We start from the raw sequence: 26,025 nt of genomic DNA, 5'->3' as shown, positions 1-26,025 counted from the left end.
ATAAATATATATACTGTATATATATATATATTTTTTTTTTTTTTTTTGTACAGTAAAGAATTGTATTACCAAATGACTTTGACAGTTTATAGGATTCCCTATTGTTTTATAACTCAGAACCTTTTGGCATTAACTCATAGGAGTGACCACAGTCTTGACTATGACCACCTTGATGATGGGAGCCCGTACCTCTCTACCCAATGCCAACTGCTTCATTAAAGCCATCGATGTTTATCTGGGCATCTGTTTCAGCTTCATCTTTGGCGCACTGATTGAATATGCAGTTGCCCATTTCTGCTCGTTACACCAGCCGAATGCTGCCAATGCATATATGGTAGGTGAACGTGACCAAAGTAACGATGCCATAATGGCCATGAATAAGATCATCTTCACCTTCCCATAGTCATGACAATAAATCAAACACATTTATGTCTCACTGTTGCATCAGTATGGCCAGGAAATGCAGGAGCGCGAGGAAGAGATGAACGGCATCGTCAATTCCATCGGCAGCCGCGCTTTGCGGGCCCGTAAACGGGAGGAGATGCTTTCCCGGATGGGCAGCATCAGCAACCCCACCCCCAGTGAGAGTAAGGAGGAGATCAACTCGCAGCCACAGACCCGCTGCACCAAGTGCATGTCGACGACGCGCCGCATCATACGCTGTCTGTACTGCTGCAAAGTGGAGAACCCGCACTACATCGACAACTACTCGCGGCTGTCCTTCCCCCTCTCCTTCATCTTCATCAACCTCCTCTACTGGACCTACTACTTGTACTTCTAAAGCTCCTGCTGTTGGCGTGTGTTGAGGGGTTTGCAGTGATTTAAGTGTGCGTCCTTTTTTGTGTCACAGTTTACCTAAGGGTTTCACTCATGTCCCCCGAGAATGACTGACTGTGTTCATGTCACCCAAGTATGCGTCATTCCTTGTGGTATGCAGGCTGTGAGTGAGTTTGGACTGCACAGATATATGCAGATTTCTACCATATATACCTTGAAGATGCATCTCCATCTCTGTGTCAGGAATACGTGGCCTTCATTTTCCGAGGAGCTTTAGGTTCACTCAAATCCACGACGAAAATCGGCCTAGCTGTAAATTGCAGTATGATTTTATGATGTCCGTACAACAAATTATAACCTGACCTGAATGCAATTACGATTACATTGTCGTTTAGCACAAAAAGCATGACTTCTAAATCACCGTTGACACAATTAACAAACCATAAGCAATTCACGAAACTAAACGTTTCTTTTAAATGTTTGATTTATGAAATGAACATCAGAATCGTATCAGCACGTTTGACAGCTACAGTAATAATAAGCAACTGGACCAAAGATTTAATGTGTATCTAATGTTCATAATCACAATCTGAATTCAAATGAGCACAAGTTATACATTGTTTTTGGGGCATATACTGTTTTGTTTTTGCAAATCCAGCAGTCATATGTCTTCTTATTAGCTGCCAAACAGGAGTCAAGTTGGTTTTACTCATTTTCTCCTGGCGATTTGTCTGCGTGAGTTGCAAGGGAATATTCTCTTAGAGATAGAAACTCAGATTATGAATGATTCTGTATTATTTGCATGATCATTTAATTATTCTGCTGTATGTTGTTGTATTTATTTTTTATTTTTTTGTTAATTAAATGCTATATTCAATCTAAGGCTCTTTGACCTAGTTAAAGTTGGGCCATTAAGAACTGCACTACAGTATTTTTGATAGCAGACTATTTTGGGCAAATGCCACAACCAAAACATTGATGTATATTTGCTAATGGCATATTCAACACTGACATTTACATGATTTCTTGGCAGATTTTATGCATTGTTGATGTCTGAATTGATATTATTTGCATATAGTTTGCAATATAGGTGTGTGTGTGTGTGTGTGTGTGTGTGTCCCTCCACTGTCCACACGTTTTGTTTTCGAATAACTGCTTGTTTGTATGATCTTTTTCAAGAACATGTTATTCACCTGACCTTTGTGGGTAAATCTTTTCTTTTACTGTGAATGTCATACTTCTTACAGGTGAATTTATTTTGTGCTCAAATTAAGCTGTATTTTATCCTTTTGCACTGAGATTTTGAATTACAAAGGCAGTATTACTTTGCCAAGAAGCATTTTCTTTTTGTATATACTGGCTAAATATTGCAAATGATGTTCACCAAATAATATTTATTATTAATACTGTTATTTTAATAATGCATGAAAGCTGCGTACAATTGTTAAAGAGACAGAAGACCATGTTGCTATGTTTTCCATGCATGGGGAGTTCTGCATCTGTTTTTAGAGATTTGGACATAATAAAGTTATGACTGACTTAAAGTAATATATTTCAAGACAGAACATAATATTTGTTTAAAATTTTTTAATTTAAGCTGTTCTATTTACCAGTTCACACTACACACTATTGCTAATAACATCATGACAACTGCTAAGTTTCTCTGTACTGTACAAAAACAAATAATGGTAGTGAAATTTAGAAAACTCTTGTAATGTCCTGTCACAAAACCGTTCAATGGCAGAGGCATCTTGGAGTCTTACTGCCCCTTACTGGTGAGTCCAGTTCCTTGAATGCTTCCTACGTTTATTTTTATCCTCATCTAAATCCAGAACCAACTCGATACAGAAAGACGCAATTGGCAAAACATCTGTCACTGCAGCATATTACAGCCCTTGGGATAGTATGTTGTCAGTGCTGATCCTGATGCCAAAGAGCTAGTGATTTAACATCCAGTCTTTAGGATTTTCTTTTTGAAAATTAAAATAGTTTGTTTACTCAATTTATGCACATTCCTTTGCGGTATTTATAGTAGCCCATCATTTATTATTAAATGCTGTCACTTGTGTTCACTGGACAAATTTGATTTCAGCATGTAAATTAAATTAACACTCTTAATGTGTAAAATAATGTTGCGTATAAAAACTGAGCCTCAAATGGCATAAAAATAATGTTTCAGTATTCTTTTTTTTAATATTTTTTATTTATTAATTTTATTTTGATGTACTTCATGTCTCACTATGCATGTAAAGTTAATGTTTAGGGTAATAAAATATTTTTACTAAAGTCTGAATATTTGTACCTTTGTCTTTTTATTTGTTTTCCACCTTCCAGTAAATGTGACCTCTTACCTTCCTTGTGAATATTAGCACTCAATTTATCAGCATTTCATTCATTATTTATATCCTGATGAAACCACACCACACGGTGGCGCTGCGATGTCAACTTCACCAGGAAAGGCTCAGATCAAAATAGACATCACAGCAGTTCTCATTGATTTTCTTGATTAAGAAGAATCTCAGCCTCAATCATTTTCTTCATGAGTACGACCCAATACCTATTGTCTTGGTCCCAAACCTGCATAATCAGTTGTCTATTAATGCTGAAGATAGCATGTCAGAGATGGTTAAATAGATTAAGGGATGGGGATATGGGACATAGTGTTGTTAACTTCACAGAGAGATGTCCAGTCAGCCATGCTCAGGCTCTCTCTCCTCCATCAGGTATTACACAAAAGGGGAATGGATATTAAGAGTTGTAAAAAAAAGCCCCCCACATCAATCATTGTGCTCTGGGATTTGGTGGCTACTATGTGTCCTGTTCAAACTAAATATTTGGTTTATATTTGGTTTAAACAGGACACATAGTAGCCACCAAATTGCAATGCACTATGACTGATAGAGGAGGAGGGGGGGGGGGGGGGTACGACTCTTGATATCCATAATTATAGTATTTATAATAATTTATAATGATTTTATATATATATATATATATATATATATATATATATATAATTATGTATGTATGTATGTATGTATGTATGTATATATATATATATAATTATGTATGTATGTATGTATATATATATATATATATATATATATATAATTATGTATATATATATAATTATTATAATTTGCTATATAATAATAATAATTATACAAATACAATAAATAATAAATAAACAAAACAAACAGATTTCAAATAATATAACATATTCTATAATAAATGAAAATAAAACAAAATGATGTGCACACATAGTTTATATAGTAATATAATACAAATTTAAATATGATTAAAAATTAACACACATATGATATATACACATATATACACTTATATATGTGTATGTGTGTGTATGCACACATATACAGTATACTGTATGTAATATGTGTAATGTATATCTGTATATGATTTAATTTGATGTAACAGAAACTGGTTTAATTTACAAATCATCCAGAGGGAATCTGTGAAGCACGTATAATGTTTGAGCTTTAGCCTTTATTTATTTAGCTCGGCGGAACACTGAGAGGTGCAGCCACGGTGCATTATGTCACTGAGTCACACCACTTTCTGCACAGATGAGCTGCTCTCTACTCCCCTACCACACTCTCCAAACTCTCTGAGTCAACGAGCACATTTGGCGAATAAGGAAAAAGAGCCAGTACATTCTGTCTGCACCTGGAGCAATGAGGGCCAGGTGGTATGCATGTGGCTCAGAGACAAGAAGGTCATATGGATCATTTTCCACTTTTACCCCTTTTTCCTCTCTCATTAAGGGTAAAAGCCCGGCCCCTTCTGCTCTATTTTCAGATTTCAGGTCACATGTGAAGCACCAGTCATTTTATATTCTGTCTACATGATGCAAAGGAATGTGCGAGTTAAGCAGAATGCCCAGCATTTGTATTCAAGAGTTCAGTATGTATACAAGGATTTGTGTGTGTTTGTGTCCTGTAGGGTGTGAGCTATTTAAAGAATAACTGAATTTTGAAATCTTCCATAAATGTTTGTATATACAATTTATTATTGATTTTGTCAGCAAGACCATATTCCTGTGTGGTTTAGCCTTTTTGTTAAGTGAATGGCTCAATATGCCTTAGTGTCCATCTTCAGGAGATAAAGTTGTTCAATCATTTCTTGAAAGTTATCGAACACTCTTAAAATTAAGCGTAGCGTTAGTTCTGGCAGGTCACGTTAGTCAAGCTCGCATCAGCTGACTCTCAGCTGATCCACATCTACCTATAGGAATACGACGCCTATCACCATATACATATATAAGCTTCTTCAGTATTATCAGCAGCTATCGCGATTCGCGTTTCTCAGGAGCGAATTACCCTCCTCCATCCCCAGCTCCTCTCACCCAGTCAGGATTTGGCATTCTTATTCCCCTTGAATCAGAATAAATTCTCGAATTATGTTGTACTTTAAAATCTTGAATTAAATATATTTGCATACATTCATGTTGGTTCTTTTCTGTTTACTGCTGCTCTCCTGCTCTTATCCATGGATGCGCAGGGAGTTCTCGCCCAGAACGGAACCATACCGCCAATCCAAACTGTATGCTAATTGTCAATCATACTTGACGATAGTGGTCCTGACAGAAATTAGGTTTCTCAACTCTGCGCACACTTTTGATAGACATTTTGGTAAACAGATTCAAACTAATGCACATGGAGCTGAATTGCCTCATTCAGGGTTTTCATTTTCCGGGTGGGCCTGGTTGTCACACGACTAGGATTATATTGTCAAAAGACTGAATTTCGGCATCTACAAGGTTTCGAGTTACAATTATAATTACACAAAAGTATAGCAGTGTTTTTGTTTGTTGGTTTCAACCAAGTTTGAATGAATTACGTACAAACATCAATAATAACCCAGCAAGCCGTCTGGCTATGAGTAACACACTTCTAGACAAAATAATCTTGAATTGGGTACATGTCGTTTTTGCCAAAATAACTTGCGAGATAAATTATATTGCACCACCATGTAAGCAAAGTCAACAGTTATTACAATGTGATTGGTTTAATTTCTTTGACATGTTCTATGCTATTTGTATCCCACTTATAGTCAAAACTGATTCATTGTGTTTTTTGGCCAGGCAGCGCATGAGATGGTTGATATCCCATCATGTTACCAATGTCAATAATATCTACAAGATGTTAGATGTAGCCTAAGTGTAATTTCATGTCATGGTCAATCACGACTTAGCTATCTTTTAAACACAAAATTGCTTGCTGGGAACAGTCAGGAAACTGATAGTGAAAATGATAAATTTCAGCAGCAGTTTTAATATTATACATAGCCTATTAATTACAGTGTTGTATTTTTTTTATTTATTTTTTTAAGTTAGGCTACCTTATACATTTTTGTACATACATTTTATTTTTGGGCTTTTTAATGGCAGGTTCCGCTGTGACATTATATAATCAATATTCCCCATATTGGTCAGGCTAAAAAATACTTTTTGTGGGTAATAAGGGTGGAATTGTTCAAAAAGTTTTTAATTAGGCCCTATTTGATTCTGAGTGCTCGATAAAGTAATTCAACGGTCCATAATCGCGGTCCCGCGCTGTCCTCTTTCTTCTTCCTGTCCTCCGACTTCTTTGATCCAAACGCAACATAAGGCCACCTTGAGTCTCAGATGACCTGGGGGTCTTCAATAGAGCTGTTGTGGTGAGCATAAATCGACGGAAGATCGAAAACATCGCTCGGAAACACAAGGAACCGGTAAGAGACACAATGAGCTGGATGAGAGAGGACTTAAAATAGAAGACAAATAACTTGTTCGCATATTAGCTATTTAGCTTTTGTGTAGAAGTAAAACTCATAACAAACTAGCATCCTTCCAATGCTCACTGATGATGAAGGTATGCTATATCGAGGCGGGTTGTCAGATTCTTATTGGGTAGGCTATAAGCTGTCATGTACTTCATAAATTGAAGGACAATACATTTGTTTGTAAACACATTTTATGTTACCTTTTCCATTTTCCATTAACTGTTTTGTGTTTCACATAGACTACAGTATATGCCTATATAGGCATATATATATATATTTATATTTATATGTGTGTGTGTGTGTGTGTGTGTGTGTGTGTGTGTGTGTGTGTGTTACATGTCAGGTTCCCATTGTGAGAACAGGTGTTGGGTGAACTACTCTTTTCCAGGGCTACATTGGTGAATATGTTTTTTCTTTTGTACATTTTTTTCTCGTTGAAGACAAGGCATTTTCAAAAAATAAACCTACAAAGCAGTAGGCCTACCTTCCGGAGTAAAATGTGACTAGTCCCAGTCACTCGTCACTCGTCACTCCTACAAGTTGGTATGTTAGGCAGATACGAAAACTTTAAGCTATGATATAAGGTAGATTACATCTCTGCCAGTAGATGCTAACTGGTACACATCATCTGATAAAGCTGGATTCTAAGGTGTAGATTTGGAGGAGTGTATATGATTGTACGTTCAAACACTGGCATAGCATGCAGGGTTCACATAAGGCGTAGGACTCGATCCCAGCACATTTGTATCTTTTTTCATTTTATTTTTAGGTTTCAGACACGCAGCGATCTATCCCTAAGGGTCTTCATGAATATTCATCTCTCAGTTTTTATGAGAAGAGATTCACCAATGCAAGAGTAACTATAATACATTTACATTCTCAGAAGCTTTTAGACACGTAACTGCAGTGCACCATAAATGTCTGTTTTACTCTTGGCATACAGGGATTGTAAATGCATACTGCTCGTGTTTGTGACGGCATGCAGATTTTAATACAATAAACGTCTTAAAAAGAGCCCTGCATTACAACAATGCATGATGAAAAATAATAAATCTTAGGTTACAGCTGTAAGCAGCATTGTATTCTTGCAACACTATCTGGTACTATTAACACATTGACCTATTTCCGATTGATCACGTGTTCATAAATGCAAAATAAGGCACTTAAGAGAAGGAACATGAAAGAAAAAAGGAAGAGGAACAGCAATGGATAGAGAGGAATGTGTGAATGATGAAAAGCATGGTGCGGTTATCGGGGTGAGTGCGCTTCAGAGCACACTGCTCCCACACACACAGGGAGTGGTGCGTTCTTTGGCACGCTGTAAATCTAGGCCATCGGCTGTCCGACAATCGCTCACATACATGCGCTAGCACATTTAAACACACTCAGCAAGTCCATGGGCAACAAAGCAAGTGCATATATGAAGAGCCAGAGGGCCCAAACATGGAGGGCCCTGTTTCCATGGATATATCTCGTCATTCTAGCTTGTGCAGTACGATGCAAACATTGTGTGAAGGGGGGAGGGGGCGAGCACTGTTGAGCAGGACATTACTAATTAGAAGGAAGTCATTGTGGTTAATACGAGGATGTATATCTGCCTGGGTGCTGGTAAAATAAAGCAATAAGCCCCGCGAAGCCGGTGATTTACAGTGAATTTAGAACAGCTAAGGGGCGTTGTTAGGCACGATGCGGAGCGGAAAATATTCATTTTAATATTTATTTTATTCATAAAATAAACACCAGCAACAAAAAATAGAACGTTACAACACATGTATTCCTCTGCCAAGCAATGTAGTTCCAAAGAGGTTGCCAAGCAACACATGCAGCAACAAACCAGTTGCAGAGTAATACTAATGTAATGCGGTCACAGGTGTATGTTTGTTGAGTGCATCTTGTGGGTATACTTTTGAAACAGTAAGTATATTAATGTAAATATTTGCAGTTTATCTAACTTTTTCACTGCAGTTTTCATGAGAATTAACTCTTTTAATCCAATCACTGCACTGCTGTATTATGCATGAGATCGCATTACAGCGTAGAAATCAAATGTCACAAAAGACCGTTTCAGTGCTGTTCATTCACCTCTGCCTCTTCAGCCTTGCCTTAGGACACATGTGTCATAAGTGTTTCCTCAGTACAGTAGCACATAAGTGTTGTTTGCTTTGTATCCCCCAATGCGGCCAGAGCTGGATTTTGACTACCAACACATATTCCTTTAAGCAACAGTTGAGTAGCTATTTAGGCAGTGTTTTGTGCTCAATTCAGGTAACCCCTATTCTCACCATCCAATGGAAAATGAAAAAAATATTTCATGTTTTATATGTTTTCTCATTTAATATGCTAGTTCAGTTGGAAATACATCATATTAAGTAAGTAGAATGGACTGCAAACAGCATTTTATGTTGATTTTTAGACCTATTACCAAAGGAAGAGTTTGACCTCTATAAGGAAAAAGTCAGAGACTGGAGCGAGTCCAAAGAGAGAGAAAGAGTTGATGTTATTTCACGCATAACATTATATAGATCCCCCCCCCCCCCCCCCCCCACCCCACACACACATAAGCTCACACATTCTGTCAGGGTGGCTGTGTTGTTATTTTTGGACGAACAGATTTTGATCATGCTAATGTCTGAGCACTTGCCCTCATGCTGACTCTTTGTTCTGACCCAGAAATGTGTTTGTATTTGCAAACAGCATATATAAATGCAGACAGGAGCAAGCGAATGCAGATAGGGAGCGATGGAGAGATTTATATGACTGATCGTGTATGACATGTCTAATGATAGATGATGACAGCAGATCCCCTTAAACTACGTGCTGGACTTGCAAAGGTAACTGGCTGAGACATGTTTCTTGCATTGGATGAATTGAACAGAACTGATGGGAACATGCAGAACACTGTGTCGCACTGGAGTGCAGGAAGTAATGCAGTTTACTGTAAACCTCTCTGAGGACTCAACTCATATTTTCACAACTATTCCACTCAGCGTAGTCTCAGGTAGCCCGAATTTTAACTACGGATCAATTCCATTCCTTATTACAGCCTTTTCTATCTTATTCTATCTTATTCTTATCCTCCCACTTCGACAGGAACAGACCGTCTGACTGACGGCGACCAGCTGTAGTGTGTTTTGCTTTAATATTAGGGTTGGATTATCTAAAATAGATTAACACAATAATTGGCATGGAAAATAATTTAAGTCACAAACAGTTGTACAGATAACACGGAAAATAAAGCAGAAAAGTGTGTGTGTGCGTGTATGTGTGAGAGAGAGTACACAACTGCTCACACTATACTGTTGAAAAATTTGGGACTAAGATTTTTTTTATTTCAAAACTTTGATTCTCATGCTTTCTAAAGCTGCAGAATTAAAATTGTAGGCTATTACAATTTAAAATAATTTATATTATTTTATTTATTCTTGTATATGCATATATATATATATATGTATATTCTGCATGTGATTATTTATTAGGTTAAATCATTTTCCATTTTCAAGTGCAATATGCATCAGATGGTCAGTGAAGGACTGTGGGCGGTCTGTAGGCAAGGGTAGACTTATTGTAGTTAATGAACTCATCTCGTTTAGCAATGAATTTCCTGGTTGATCTAAAGATTGACTATCCTGGTCAATGACTCATTGCATCTTGGACTGATAAAAATGCTAGCTGATGAGATCATTTTAAATGTCAGCTGAACCTCCTGTAGAATCTGCCAGATACAGTGTTAAAAACAACAGTTTTGTTCACTCTCCCCATCCTCCAATTAAAACACTATGGAGAGACGGAAGGGGGAGGCATCAAGATAAAATAACTAATGTTCCCTCATTGCCTCTCTGCATGCTTCGAGGTTGAGACTAATTTAATTAGCAGAGCTGAGCCGAAGGCTTTTTGTCACAGCCCCTGAACTAAGGGCATTAGAGTTTGTGTTGGAATGACTGGAATGACCCTGATCATGAGAAAGTCAGGAAATCTATCCAGTGCTTATGTGATATTGTACATAAATGCCAAGTATAGTTATATATATATAAAAAAAAAAAGTTATATCAGGTGTTTCGGAAAATTATCTGATCTTTGAAAACGAAGGCCTCGTCGACTAGACAGTCATCTATCTGCACAGATCCTCAGCGAAGACAGGTTTCTGTGGTTTCTCCCAAGGTTTTGTTCTCCACTGATGGAGTTTGGGTTTCTTACCACTGCCACATTTTGGCTTGCTAAGTTGAAGACAGTTAATATTGTCCAATATTACTGACCTAAATGCACTGACACTATTGGATGGGAACTGAACTAAACTAAATGATGACATCGCTGTTTTCTCCAGAGCTGCTTTATAGATGAATTGAACTTTTTCCATAATTGATGAACTTGACACAGTTATTGAACCAACCTGAATCAACACTGAACTGACTGCTCAGTGAATAATTCAGTGAACTGAATAATGCTTACTATTGTCTTTTTAGAGCTGCAGAATTGAATTATGTTTGCATCATTGAATATTGTTTATCACTGTGAAGCGGCGTTGAAACAAGCTCTTGTATAAAGCGCCATGTATGTGACTTGACTTTTTTCTGTTGCATTTTACCACTGTAATGTTTTTATTTAGCTTGCGTCAAAGGCCTCTGTCATCCAAATCATTTAATTAGAGTCCTGTGATGTCATTTGCATATTTGAACGTTTTAAAAATGCATTGTAATATTCACCACTCTCTCTTTCTGCAACCAACTGATGCTCTTATGACAAATCCTGACCCTCTGGCATAATGTCACAACCTTTTAGCACCTCTGTGCTCTTTTGAGGTTTAACTAATGCCACAGATTGTACGGGATGTTGACCTCATAACAACAGGAACAGATGTTGTTCCTTAATTACCAAGCTTCTGCAAACTGCATTTGTGAAAGAAGACAAGTAACATCACTTAACAGTTTAGTGAACTGAGTTCTGCGACTGCCACATGACAGTGACAATGCTTTCACTCGCAGTAATCATTATGTAATGCAAATATCTAATCTATAATGCTTCTCCTGCACCTATGAGAGAAATCCCAGAAGCCCCAGCTCTGGGCCGCAATACGGTTTAACTACAAGCTCGTCGCAAATCAATAGATTATCATAATATTAGTGGTTGACCACTGCAGAAGCAAGTGTTTCAGAGACTCATGAAAAATATTGGGCAGTTCACTAAGATGTAAGCTGTAATTCTAATGCAGCATATTAAAAGTAAATAAAAACATATTACATTTCTCGCTGAAATACTTGATTCTGATTGGTCGGTTGTGGCATTCTGAGGTAAAATATTTTTTAACGATGACTGCTAAACTGTATGATTAACTCTGTATTAAAAACAAAACATTTGTCATCATCATGTAGGACTTTCTTTCTTCTGTGAAATTCAAAAGTCCAATATTGTTTTGGACAATAACAATATTATTTGTTATTAATATATAATAACAAATATATTATTTGTACAAACTGGAGCTGACGAACTCTATTTGAGTTATCTCGGGACAGGCGCCCCGAGATAACAACAAAAAAGGCAGATGGCAAATAATTAGCATAGCTGCTGTTCATAATATGAATGCATTTGATCTGATTTAACTGTAGTATAAAAGGTATGAGATGCATTATGTGAATGCTTGGCTAATAAAGAGATGCGTCTTTAATCTAGTTTTAAACTGGGAGAGCGAGTCTGAGCCTCGGACAATATCAGGAAGGCTATTCCAGAGTTTAGGAGCTAGATGTGAAAACGCCCTCCCTCCTTTAGTGGACTTAGTTGTACGTCCAGAAGCCTCGAATTTAGCGATCTTAAAGAGCGCGATGGATTGTAGAGCGATAGAAGATCCCTTAAATACACAGGAGCTAAACCATTTAGGGCTTTATCGGTCAGTAGCAATACTTTGTAATTGATACGGAACTTAATAACCAGTGTAGAGATGATAAGATTGGTGTTATATGATCATATTTTCTTGACCTAGTAAGAACTCTAGGGGCTCCATTTTGGACTAACTGTAGCTTGTTTACTGAGGAAGCAGGAGAACCAACTAATAAAGCATTACAGTAATCTAGTCTCGAGGTCATGAATGCATGATGAACTAACTTTGCATCAGAAACAGATAGCATGTTACGTAGCTTAGCAATGTTTCTAAGATCAGCTGACTATACGTTTCTAATATTTATGATTTCTGAAATCTATGATTTATGATTTCAAATTCTAACGTATTTGACTATACGTTTCTAATATTTTTGACAAAAAAAATTGCTTATCTGAAAGATACCTAAAAGTATAATGGCCGCTGAAGGCACAAAACTTTTTAAAGAACCTCTTATTATAATTGTATTGGTGGGCACATGTCAGTGGCTATATTTTTCTGCATGCTGTAGCTATATCTGAATAAGCTCTTCATTCGTGTTAATTTCTTGCTGCAGCTGCTCTCAGAATTTGCCCCCTTTCACCATTCTCATTACATGATTAAGTAAAACTGTGCATAGCTATCAGTGCACTTAGCTGCCATCAGCACTGACACTTGCATGGTGATGTACATTCTGCTCTCTCTCTCTCTCTCTCTCTCTCTCTCTCTCTCTCTCTCTCTCTCTCTCTCTCGAATAAGAGTACTTTCTTGTTTCCATGCCAAGGTGCAGGGTATCCGATGCATTATAATGTAGGATATACGTCCTTTTGACCAGATTATATAAAAAGGGAGAATTGTACAACTATTAATGTTAGCCGTATACTGCTATTATACACTAGGTATTCACCATTTGAATGATGTTTAGTGGTGAGTGAGTCATCACTCTTTAATTACATAATAAAAGAGCCTCTAAATTCTGATTGGATGAGCCACACTCAAAACCATTGTTTTATTATTTTTGTCTAAAAGTTCACCCAATTCAGCTACAAAGAGCTTTCTAAAAGGGAATAATACCACAGAAAGCATTACACATATGTTTAAAGAGCCCTCTGCACTCTTCATTGTAATCAGTGTGAATCATTGTGAAATCTGATTGTGACAAATAACAAGTAGAAAGTGGGTTAACTCTGTTGACAAAGATAATTGCCTATTGCACTGATCATATTTTCCGGTCCCTATGTTGCGTTTTTAGAAGCCCTAATAGTCCAAGCGTTTTAGGAAAAAAGGGTGAACAAATTGCAACAGAATCAAACTCAAATGATTTTGTATCCTCCATATGTCCTGAGTAAGGGAAAAAAAATCCCTGAAGAATCCCATTAGGGGAAAGTTCAGAAAAAGACCCAAATATATCCTTATTCATACGCCTAGGATACAAAATCAGTTTAGTTTGATTCTGTTGCAATTTGTTCACAGTTGACCCCCATTTTGGCTTAAAACGCCTGGACTATAATGAGTTGGTTTGAGTTTAATTTTATGCATTTTTCCTTATTTTTTGTCAGAGGTATGTGATTTAGCCTTCTGAAATCTTTAGATGCATCTCACCTGAGCTTTAAAGGGGTCATCGGATGCAAAATTCACTTTTGTTATGGTGTCTGCATATAAATGTGTCTTTGCAGTGTGTGGACACAACCGCCATACAATAAAAAAAATCCATTCACTCCTTTTTTTAAATCCTCATAAAGCCTAAACACTCTCAAACACTTTGGATATTCTGGGCAATATGATGTCATATTGCTCATGCTCCGCCCCCGACCGCTGACGGACTGTCCCGTATTAGCATATTTCCGCCAAGGCAGCACTTTGCCTTAATTGTGTTGACTCGCGCCATGGAAGAGAGGGGTGGGGTGAGCAGTTGCTCATTATCATTTAAAGAGACATACACCGAAACGCTAGCCTGGCTCCGCTCTCCTACGTACTACCGCTCAATTTTCATTTTCCTTCAGTACTACGTCTGGGCTTGCGGTATATTCTTGGGTTTTCTCCGATACATTTTTTTATCGGTCCAACCAGCGAACAGAGGGAGTGGTTGAGAACGATGACGTTGAGGTCGAGTTTGAGTTGACATACGGTTATGGCAGATCCAAAGTGGCTCTTGGCAGATCCAATAGTTTTAAACTTCAACAGAGTACCCGCCTTCAAGGAAGTTAACGCTAGTCAATGGAGAGTGGCCAGACTCTCTGTACAAATGAAATGTACGAGAGTCTGGTAGGACCAGGCTACCGAAACTCGTCGCTGTGAACAGCTGAACAGCAGGAGGTAAAAAGGGTGTTGTTTTACACAACCATTGAGGAATTTTAACCAAAGTGTGTTACAAACTTTACATGAAGACCCTAAAGAATCATACCAACTTGTGGAAAATGGGCATCCGATGACCCCTTTAAAAACCATTTCAAGCCATCTCTTTGACTCATCTTACTACTGACAGTGCAGCGGCGATGCTCATTCAAGCTTCATACATGTCTTAAAACGTTAAAGTAACATCCATTTTCAGGGGTTTGTTTTTGCTTATGTGTCAGAGTGTATGTGTTAGCTCTTCTCGTGATTATGTGTCATTGCATCTTTCAACAGACATATTCTCATACACTATTAATGACATTTTAAATCACTGAGATGGGCTCCTGTACAGTAAAAACCCTTCATCACATGCTGTCTCTTTGTGTCTCTTTGACTGTTTGGGAAGTGTTGTCACGGCAGTTGTTTTCACCATCTGATCTGACACGAAACCTTAGCGTATCGCTTTTGAACTTTGATGACCCCTGACCTCACTTGTCCTTGTTTCCATGGTAACAAAGATGTGTGCTGATCCATGTAGAAAATGAACTGTGATTCACTCTCCCAGGTGACATTGCCTGTCGCTTAGCCATATCATCACTTCTCAGTCATCCTGTTGTCTTGCTGTTTTACTGTGACAAAACATGCTTTAGTTGAAAAAAAAAAAAACTATGGAAGTCAATGGTGCTCCACAACTGTTTGGTTACCAACATTCTTTAAAATATCTTCTTTTGTGTTCAAAAGAAGAAATAAACTTTTGGAAGGTTTGGAACAACATGAGGGTGAGTGAATGATGATAGAATTTTCATTTTTGGTTAAACTAACCCTTTAAGTCCTGAGTTTGGTTCTGTTCTTAGTTCGTTATTGTCTTGTTTATTTATACAAGCTGTTATGCTGCCTTTGTTTACTCCTTTGATTCCTGGATAATTGTATTTCATTTGATTAAAGCACTATAGCGAATCCCTTCTTCTGCTCATCCTTGGCGAAGACATTACAATGACATTAACAATCAATGTTTGAAATGGCACCTATAGAAGTAAAAAAAAAAAGATTAAATACACTACCTTTCAAAATATTTGGGGTATTTTTTTGAAGACTGCATTATTTGATAAAAAAAACAGCAATAATGTGATATAATATTATTAGAATTTATAATAACTTTGGCTATTTTAATATATTTTACGCATGTAATATAGTCCTGTGATGGAAAAGCTGGATTTTCAGCAGTTTTCAGCATCAGATATCATCCTAATATGCTGATTTTGTGCTCAACAACACATTTATATTATTATATTATATTACATTACATGATCAATGTTGAAAACTGTTGTGCTGCTTAATATTTGTTTGTGGAAACTGTGAAACATTTTTTTCAGGATTATTTGATGAATAGGAAATTCTCTCCCATACACTCATATTGCTGCCACCAGGTAGTTATTGTACATTCATTACTTTGGCTTACTGCCCAACATTTAGCACTTTCTCCAGCCAAAATCCTAAAATAACAATGCATCCACAATACTGCTATGATACTAATAATGATGAACAAAACAACAACTATCTCTCATGCTTAACATAAAGGCCTAATGACATTTTCATTGTTATTAGGGGAGTCCGTTTGCATTTGGGTTTTGTTAGTGTGTTTACTTTTCAACTTGCACCCCTCTGTTGAAGCCTGCACAGTGATCCATATCCACAGAATGATTTCATTCTGGGATGCGACACCCACAGAGCTATGCTGAGTGGTTGATGCCCCATCCAGCCTGTCATCTCAGCAGTCACCAGCTTATTGTATTAGCACAATGCATGGTTCTAGACAATAGGGATTGGTTCAGGCAGACTCTCCAAAATATTTAACCTGCCTGTAAATCACATGTGACAGTTGACAGGCACTTCCTGCCTGAGACAATGCTGTCACTGATTCACAGCCTCATGTGGAGGAGCCAGGCCACAGAATATCAAATTGACTTTTCTGCATTTCCTACAGGCAAGACCATCCGTATGAGCCAAGTTAAGCCAAGGAAATTAGTTCTTAAAACATTCATCAACAAAGTCAACAAATTATTTCTAAAATGTGCTTGGTATGCATAAATAGCTATGTTTACAGGCAACCAAATAATCCATTAGCATTGATGGCTCGATAAGATAGAAAAGCCTTCATGTAAATGCCTAAATCGGACTGGGCTGCATTTCTCAAAAGCACTGTAAGCCTAAGTAGATCGTAGAAGCACTGGCACCAATGGTCTGTACGATCACTTAGCTCACAATGCCTTTGAGAAACGCACCCCTGATTGAGGTTGTTTCGAATTAAATTTATATTAGATTGGTAGGGGTGGTGTAGATAGACCTTAAATACTGCATATAAACGCTTGAATCTGACTATTTCTCATGTGGATTCAAAAATACCTTGTGCATGAGCGTAGTACCATGATCTTTATGTTTACAGACTGGCAAAAACTACAATCATACTGTAGTTCCGGTGACATTATTGCGATGGCTTTCTCCTGTTCTATACGTGGCGTCTGGGCTCTGCTCATGCGCTGAAGTTTTGTTCGGAATAAATAATGCACATGTAAATGAATATGTGAATAGGACATATTTACAAAGTTTAGGGTTCTTATAAACAGCACTTTCAGAATCTGAAATCAGATTGGATTCATCAAGATTGACAAACCTGATAAATACCATTTATCTAACCAATCTGAATTTGTGTTTTAACCAAGGTTACACGACGAACTTTCACTCAGACATTGCTATTTCAGTTTTTCTATGTATTACATGCATGCATCAAGATCTGACCCAAGGCGAACATTTTGTTTTAAGTGTCTGGCAAAAAGATAGTTTAGTCAGTGTATTTAATATCTATTCGCACAATCCAATACATTGGAATTGCCAAGAATTTTCCTAGAAGCAATTATATCATCTTGTCTTAAATTGAAAACAGTCAAGGGGGATGTAGTCTTGTTGGCATAGAAACCAAGTTACAAGGTTTAATTACGCTTTGGCTAGTTATGCTTTTAACGCAACAACAACTGGATCAGGGACCTTTCAGCATTCTCTAGGGCAATTGCTTTATAAATTTCAATTAGCATGCTAATATAACCTTATTGAATAGCATTGTAGTGTAACTGCATATAATGAGTCCCACAGAAAACAATAACAACAACAACAAAATACTAGGAACACTTGTGAAAAAAACATGAGGGCATTGCACGAAAGCTAGCAGCTGTTTCACTGCTGATAAAACAGGTAAGTCTTTAGTTGGGGACTGTTTTCATTTAGCGACGTGGGTGACAGGGTGAAAGTGTGCCCTACGGCATTGCAATACTGAGACCTAACATGGTACAGAACACGTGGGTGGTCATAGTTTTAAGAGGAATTTAAAAAAAGGTGACAGACTTAACACTTCAGGGGGGGAAAACACATCTGTGGTGTATAGTATATCTTAGTAGTAGGCCTATCTGTATTCTGCTTCTAACCAGATATGAAATTTCACTGGAATGACATAGCCTATATCTTCTGGCCTCTCTGTTCAACTTCATCAAATTTTTTGAGCAACCAAGTAGCTTATAGATAATTGGAAGATGCGTTTACTCACTTGAATGTTACTATGGACTAGAAAAGGCTACAACTCTGAATTTGAAAACTTTCCAAGCCATATAAGCATATAAGCACACTTATATAAGCATATAAGCTTATTTTTATTGCAGATTTTATGACTTTATAGTTAGTTTATATAATGGTATTATATATTTTATATTGTGTTTTTTCACGTTATTGGTGGATTGGTGACATGGGAACTGTGGGTAGCCGTGGGAAATTGGATATTACAGTTGTAATCAAAATGATTCAAGCCCCATTGCAAATCAGGTCTATTGGCAAAATGTACAGACGGCTGTTTGCAATAAACAAATCAAACAAAAGTAATTGAAATAGCTCAACACAACAAATGTTTCAAGTGGTTTCCACAAATTCAACTGAAAGTGCAATTTTTAATGACTTATGCACTCTCAAAATTATTCCACCCCTTCATGGCAAGCATCTTAATAGCTAGCCCTTTTGCTTGTATAACCTTCTGCAAACGAGATGTATGACCAGACACCAGCTTCTGGCAGCCCATTCCTCTTAGCCCATTCCTCATGAGCAATGGCCTTCAGTTCAGTAATATTCTTGGGTTTGCGTGCTGCAACTGCCTTCTTCAAATCACACCAGAGATTTTTTTATGGAGTTCAAGTCAGGTGACTGATGGCCACTGTAGAATCTTCCAGGACTTCTTCTGCATCCAAGCTTTGGTGGAATTTGAGGTGTGCTTGGGGTCATTGTCATGTTGGAAGTTCCAAGCTTCAGCGTCCTCACTGACGACAGAACATTTTTTCTCCTAGGATTTCCTGATACTTCAATGAATCCATCTTGCCTTCCACATGCTGCAGGTTTCCAGAGGATGCAAAGCAGCCCCGGAGCATCACCGAGCCACCACCATGCTTAACTGTAGACAGTGTTCTTTTCAGCATATGCTTCATTCTTCTTCCTCTATAGACATACCGCTGATCCATATGGCCGGAAAGTTCTGTTTTGCTCCATAGAACAGATTTTTTTTGTGTGTTTTTGGGTCAGTAGTGGTGTACGTCTTGGAGTTGAAACTTGCATTGTCTTGCTGCAGGTTTTTTGCAGTCACTCGAGGGTTTTTCTGAACCTGCCGTCTCAGAAATCTGGTTACAGCCATTGATAGCTTCTTTTTCTGCCCCGTCAGCAGAATCAACATATTTTACGTTTATAAAACATGTCTTCAGAAGATATGTCGCTACAAGGGGGAGGGGTAGTTATTCTGATTGAAGATTAGGAGGGCACATTATATATGTATATTTTAAATAATCACGTGGACGGATAAATAACTTATTAAAAATACTGCAATAATCCATAAAAAGATACATTTTGATTTCATGGTGACATTAACTCATGGTGTCATTTGCATGGCACGACTGGTGATGTCAACTTGGCAGCACCCGCTGCTTGTAGAAATTCGTTTTTTGTGTCATAAGTATTTATCTCATGTGAGTGAGATTTTAATCTCACTTGTTTTGAGAAATATCATAAAGTGTTGTTCGTTTATCTATGTAGTCTAAACTTTTTTTTAATTAGCCAAAAATGACTACGAGTACATCTTTAACACCTTCGAGTACACATTTAACAAAAAATTTACTGAAAACCTCTCTCACACGTTTTATAGGGTCTTTCCATAGACATAATGATTTTTTACTGTACAAACTGTATATACTATCCCCTTACACTAACCCTACCCCTAAACCTACCCATCACAGAAAACTTAATGCATTATTTACATTTTCAAAAAACATCACTATGGTGTTTAAATATCACATCAGTATGATTTATAAGCAGTTTTTCCTCATGTGCACCAAAAAAGTCCCCACAAGGATAATTTGCCCTCTTTGTGGGACATTGGCCACACACACACACACACACACACACACACACACACACACATACACACAGGCTATATACATATGCTTGGCTACGCAGACAAACACTAATATAAATCTTAGGGATGATTAAGAAACGCTTTTAAGAAATAACAGGGTGAAACCTCCCGATGCGATTCTCCAAAACGCGCTACATGCGAAGGGTAAAACCTGGTACGTTGTCTCTTTAAATCAGCGCTGCAGCGCTGATGTGCCCGCGAGCTCAGATGGTTACAACCATTTCCACCTCTGCAATGGGTAACTTTAATCGCGCGCGCTCAACAGCGCCGCTCACGCGACCGACGACATTGCATTGTTTCCACACGCATTCTCTCTCTTCTTCAGATTGGTAGATCCCACGCTATAAGGTGAAAACTTATCAGACGCTTTTTGGGGGGTGGGAAGAATACATTAGAATTCACCCCACGATATTTCTGAGAAACTGTTTTATTTTTCTCCCCCTCATTATTATTGCTTTAATAGTCCATCATCTTGGACTTGGATCACTTTTGAGGAGTAAAGTTGAGGTTGGGCTTGTTGCTAATGATGGGATCTTTTCAGATTTCTACTGAACAGATCACCTAACACATCAGAATTAATCCAAAAGATCTGTTTACGACTTCAAACGCCTTCTTCAAAATGAGTAGCCTACATTTCAATAGAGGCGACAAATTAATACTAAATATGTTGTAATATTGTCATGTCATTTTTTTTTTTTTAGGCTCTTGATTACAACAAAACACATCATGTGACAAAGTCACAATTTCCACGAGTCTTAAGTTATAGCCTAACATTTCTTGGTTCATTTCGAGTCAGACATTGGGAAGTATTAGCTACCAATAGGCTACCTTGGGGTTCAGTAAGTGAAGTCACACATTTCAGTAACAGCTCCCAATGAGCAAAAGTGTATTGATTAAATATAAAGAACCGGCTCATAAGAGTCATTTGTTCGAGAATCGGACTAGCTTCTTGTGGTATATTTTGAATCACTAAAAGAACCGGCTCATAACAGTCTTTGGTTAAACATTGGTCGCGCCGTTTCATGTCTCCTGCTGATTCGGTGGCGGTGTTGCAGTGCATGGTAGTACTGGAAACACTGTAGTCAGAGTAGCCTATTTCACCACGGCGTTCCTTTTGCATCAGCGAAACAATGCAGATTCGAGAATCGTTACCGGAACCGAACGTCATGAAAATCATTTGGTTCTGCTATTTTGTTTGAAAAATGGAACCGGTTGATCGGTTCTCGGTTCACAACCCAATACCTGATATTTGTCTTCCTTAGAGATGCATGGAGTAGCCTATATTACATGCGCTCACGCTCGTCAAGCCTTTCAGATAACGGGACGTAAAGATGGGGTACGACACCAGTTGCTCTCTTTAAAATAGGTAAGGATATTTGCAGTAGGATAAACGTTGCGTTTTAGATAGTAGCCTTGGTAATCTCGTTCTGATACTGCAAGTGATATTCACAAAATAGGATAGCTCATTAATTCAGGCACCTACGTTCATTTAAAAAACATTTTTTTCCGATGAAAGTCTTGTATATGCCATTTTGGTAAGGTAAGGGGTGTTGGCTATGTTTGCTCGTCATAAGGTTATACGATTTTGGAGACACTAGAGAGAGTGTAGCCTACCGTTCCTAGGGCTCTGAAATAACATGCAAGGCTATTTTAAAACCTTTATTACACTGCCTACGCTGTGAAGTGGTCGTCTTGCTCTTTTTCTCGAATGCTTGTGATTTGACATTTGCACGAGTGATATTTACAAAGACTTACGTCACGGCGAATGCGCACGTGCCCAACGGAAATCGCCGCAAATGACTTAAGTTCAATAATTCTGAGCCGACTTTTAACAAGGAATGGTTAGTGTTGATGTTCGCTTTGTTTTTTTTTATCGGATGTTCTGCTCTGCAGCCTCTCCTGTCGGAGAATGACCCCCCCTCAGCGCCTGTCGGAATGCCGTTTCTCTCCGCGTGCACAAGGGCCACGCGCCAGATGGCCACATCATAACCGACTGTGATACTTGATACTATTGCACTAAAGCTGGACCTTAACTTTGCGGATCTGATGGTGAGTGATTCAAAGTAACTAATTTATATTTGTAGTTTAGTTTAAGGCTTTTCATGTTACGAGATGAAACTTTGCTGTCTCTTCATCTCTTTATCCACACAAAAAAACTTTCGATGATGACCAACAGTTTCTCTTTTTAGCTACTAATGGCAGTGAATTGAGAGATTTATTTTTTCACCAAACAAACGGGCGTTTGCGGTGGGCAGTAGCATTGATCTCCGATGTGATATACGAAATTAAAGCGATGCCTCACAATGGCATCGCACCATAGATTAATGTTGCATTTTCTCAGGGGCAAAGAAAGAGGATCCATTTGTTGTAGTGCCAGACGCTTGCTCAATATCGCCGCACTGTTAAATTAACTTTATTCAATTACGTATAGTCGATGCACTGTCTTTGAATCTCTGAAAATGGTAGAGATTGTGTAGAAGGGATTTAGTCAGAGGGTAACCGCACTGGTGGCTCTGGAAGCTGGAGTGCGCGTGTGATGAATATCAATTGTCATTGTCAGCTAATCATCACAAGGGGCTGTGGCGTGTCCGTAGCATAGGTTATCCCTGAGGCAAAGGCGATTTTACTTTGTTTTCCGATTATAACGTTTTTATCTGTGCCAGCACCATGGTAGCCTATCTATAGGCTACTCGCGGTTGTATGACGTGTAGGTTTTAATTGTGTGCGTTATGACGTCTAAATTGGCTGTTTGACGTCGGCTGTCGCCGCTTCCTCTTTTCAGATATCTAGCCAATCAGGTCACTGGTATCAGCCAACGTTTTTTGTTTTTTTCACCGTGCAGAAAGCACGGCAGATCACAGCAGCACCACGGAGAGTGCCTTTAGCGCTTTATCTGTTTTAAGCACCAAGGACAGAGACCCGAACCATACAGGCCTACAGTCAATGACAAGTGTTAATGGCCTTGATCTAATAATTTAACAACCTCGATTTCAGCAAGGGCGTAGGTTTGCTTTGGAAATAGGGACATATTGCAGGAAGGCAGGGGAAAAGATTAACATGAGATTATAATCTTTTAAACAAACCACAGTTTAAAACAGGGAGTCACACAGGAACCTGATTAGAGTGTTGATGTTGAGAAATGCCACTGCGTGGGTGTACTTCATGTAAAAATAATATTTATTCTATCATATCACAAGGCTCATTTGTATACTTTTCTCAAGCCCCACAATTTTATATATGACAGCTGAACTGTTCTGTAAATGCATTCAGATTTTTTATTTTTTATTTTTTTTTAATGAACCAGTTCATTCAATTACATTAAGCATTATCCTTCTGTCTGGTCAGTGGTGAACCTGATCTTAGGCAATAGAGGGTGCATGTTTGGCACACAGTATACTGACTAACAGATGTCATTATTATTATTTTAAAAAAAATTTAAACAGTAGTTTGAGCCTCAAAATCAGGGCATTTTCCAAATATCCCTATCTAAATGTATGTCTATATATATCTCAAAATGCATTTTAAATGTAGTCAGCTGCAGGTTTCCCAGTGCTGTTTTTATTTATTCAGTCTTCTATGTAGTGTGCAATGTAGTGCCTTATGAGTATGATATTTTATTGTAATTAATATCCCAGCTTCTATTGTTTTCTAGATATTAGGTGATCTGATCAGGATCACCCTGAAAGTATTTAAATATTAATAGATATAAATAAATAAATGAACATTAAATATTGATTATTTCATTAGCGTTCTTGTAGAGGCAGTGGTGAGACAGAACACAGGTTAAATAGGAAACCAATATCCTCCTGGATGAGCGGCCAGTTGTACAGCATTGTCCGTATCCAAAAATATCTGATTGCTGCGATTTGACCAATCAGAAACGAGTTTTTCAGAGAGCTGTGTAAAAATATGAAGTATGTTCTCCCGAGCACCACATTATCCATTAGACCTTGCAAAAGAGCTTTTTCAGATTACAGAGCACATGAAAGTGCAAGGGATGTGCAGAGCAGCTCTCTTAAACAGCACACAAGTGCATACTTTCCACAAGGATTACAGTGAAGATCATAGCTCCCTACCACCAACATTGCAGATGAAAATTGAATTGCATACTAAAGTTAGTTTAATTATAGATCATATGGTAATTCATTTTAGTTGTTTATACGGTAGGGAAATCTTGAATATTAAACAGTATTTGTAGAAAGAATACAAAGACGGTTGTTATATAATGGGTGTTTTACTGCTTTTTGTTTTGTGCTGTGTGAGAGAGAGAGAGAAGGAGAGAGAGCGTGTGTGTGTGTGTGTGTGTGTGTGTGTGTGCGTGCATGCAAGCAAGCCTATGGGCCTTATGGATGCATCTGCATGTGACTTTTATATATCAAGCATGTATGTTTGCAACATTTGTACACATGTGTAAATGTGAGTGTGCACAGTTGGTATATGTTTATTAATATATCTGTAAACGCCTGCAACAAGCCCAAACCGTCTTATTCTGTTGGAAAGATGAGTCTGTGCACTGGAGCAGACTGATTGACCAAGTTTTGTCTCTAAGATAAGCATGCTCACTGAGGCACACAGAAGGAGAGGCCAAGAACACTCCTAATGCTCAAGATGCATCAGAGACCTAAATATGGAGGAGTCACACCAATTTTTACAACATCATGTTAGTATGAACAAGTTTTATGAGATTGAACAGTTTCAGCTTTGTAGCATGCTGTAAAGATGCTGTATTAATCAATCAATTCCAGTGCCTCATTAAATATCACTTTACTCATACATCTGTGAGGAAAGTGTCAATCACTTTGGCCCCTGAACGTACAATATACCCTAATCAATTTAAGAGCTATAGGCTGAAGCTATTTCGCTAATCATATTGAATCCAAGCACAGTCTGTCTGAGTGAGAAAGCATGGTGTCTTAGTGACAGCAGCCGGTCCTTTCCCATTGTTTCACTGCCTCCATTTGCTTTAGAATTGGATCTGTCAGTTTTCATATGATCACCCTCTCAAAACTCCCTACAATTTGTCTCTCAATGGCACATATTTTAAAACTGATTTTAGATGTCATGTTTTATCAGTTCTTGCATCCACATGGTATATTTAGTTTTCTTTTTCCAGGTCTGTGATATTGTGATTGGATTTACACTTCTGCCTCCAAATGTGCTATCGACTGGTCTGGAATGTTACTGCTTGAAGAAAGAGGGTCAGTTCACAGAATGATAGCAGTTCTACTGAGTCCTCTTTTAAAGGGTCATAAAACCCCAAAACACATTTTTTTAGATGTTAACAGATATGTACAGGTTGCACATCAATGAAAACAATAGCACTCATTATGTTTATTATTAAGAGAAAGACCAACTCGTTTTTCTGAGCCATTTCGTTCTTCCGGTTTAAAACGCAGAGTGGTGATTGGCTGCCGTGGCATCACTGCACTGTATTGCGCATGAGATCGGATTCAGCGGAGAATTCAAATGTGACAAGACCGGCTCGGTGCTGTTCATTCACCTCGGCCACAAAATTGAATAGTGTATGTTTCTTCAGTACAGTTGCTCAAAAGTGCTGTTTGCATTTTCTCCGTGATGAGGTCAGAACTGGAGTTTGACTAGCAACACACAGAAAATATGTCTGTAACAATATTTCATTTTTAACAAGTTATCGAACCGGAGCAAGTGTTTTTCAAGTTTTTACGTTCATAATTCACATACTCTCCTGCTCCAAACATGAACCAGCACCATGTATGCACACACAACGTCTTCAAATTAAATGATGTGCAAATAAGGACACTGATACAGCGGGACCAAA

General features: G+C 38.0%; 2 protein-coding genes across 8 annotated transcripts in view; both read left to right on the top strand.

Annotated features, from left to right (window-relative positions):
* The window catches only part of gabrz (gamma-aminobutyric acid type A receptor subunit zeta), a 40,956-nt gene extending 37,888 nt beyond the window's left edge, over window positions 1-3,068 (top strand). For both annotated transcript variants that reach the window (XM_079595162.1, XM_079595163.1), the window contains exons 9-10: window positions 141-334; window positions 449-3,068. In XM_079595162.1, the coding sequence (XP_079451288.1) occupies window positions 141-334; window positions 449-781 (527 nt within the window). In that variant the 3' untranslated portion in view covers window positions 782-3,068. The remainder of the gene's footprint in view (window positions 1-140; window positions 335-448) is intronic.
* Window positions 3,069-6,382: 3,314 nt separating this feature from the next.
* adgra1a (adhesion G protein-coupled receptor A1a) overlaps window positions 6,383-26,025 on the top strand; it is a 29,410-nt gene continuing 9,767 nt past the window's right edge. The window contains exons 1-2 of one of the 6 annotated variants that reach the window (XM_079596398.1): window positions 20,502-20,576; window positions 22,122-22,277. In XM_079596398.1, the coding sequence (XP_079452524.1) occupies window positions 22,275-22,277 (3 nt within the window). In that variant the 5' untranslated portion in view covers window positions 20,502-20,576; window positions 22,122-22,274. The other 5 variants (XM_079596397.1, XM_079596395.1, XM_079596394.1 and 2 more) reach the window with 5 other exon arrangements.

This window comes from Phoxinus phoxinus (assembly GCF_949152265.1).
Source record: "Phoxinus phoxinus genome assembly, chromosome: 21".
NCBI lineage: Eukaryota > Metazoa > Chordata > Actinopteri > Cypriniformes > Leuciscidae > Phoxinus > Phoxinus phoxinus.
This window is presented reverse-complemented; position numbering and strand designations above follow the sequence as displayed.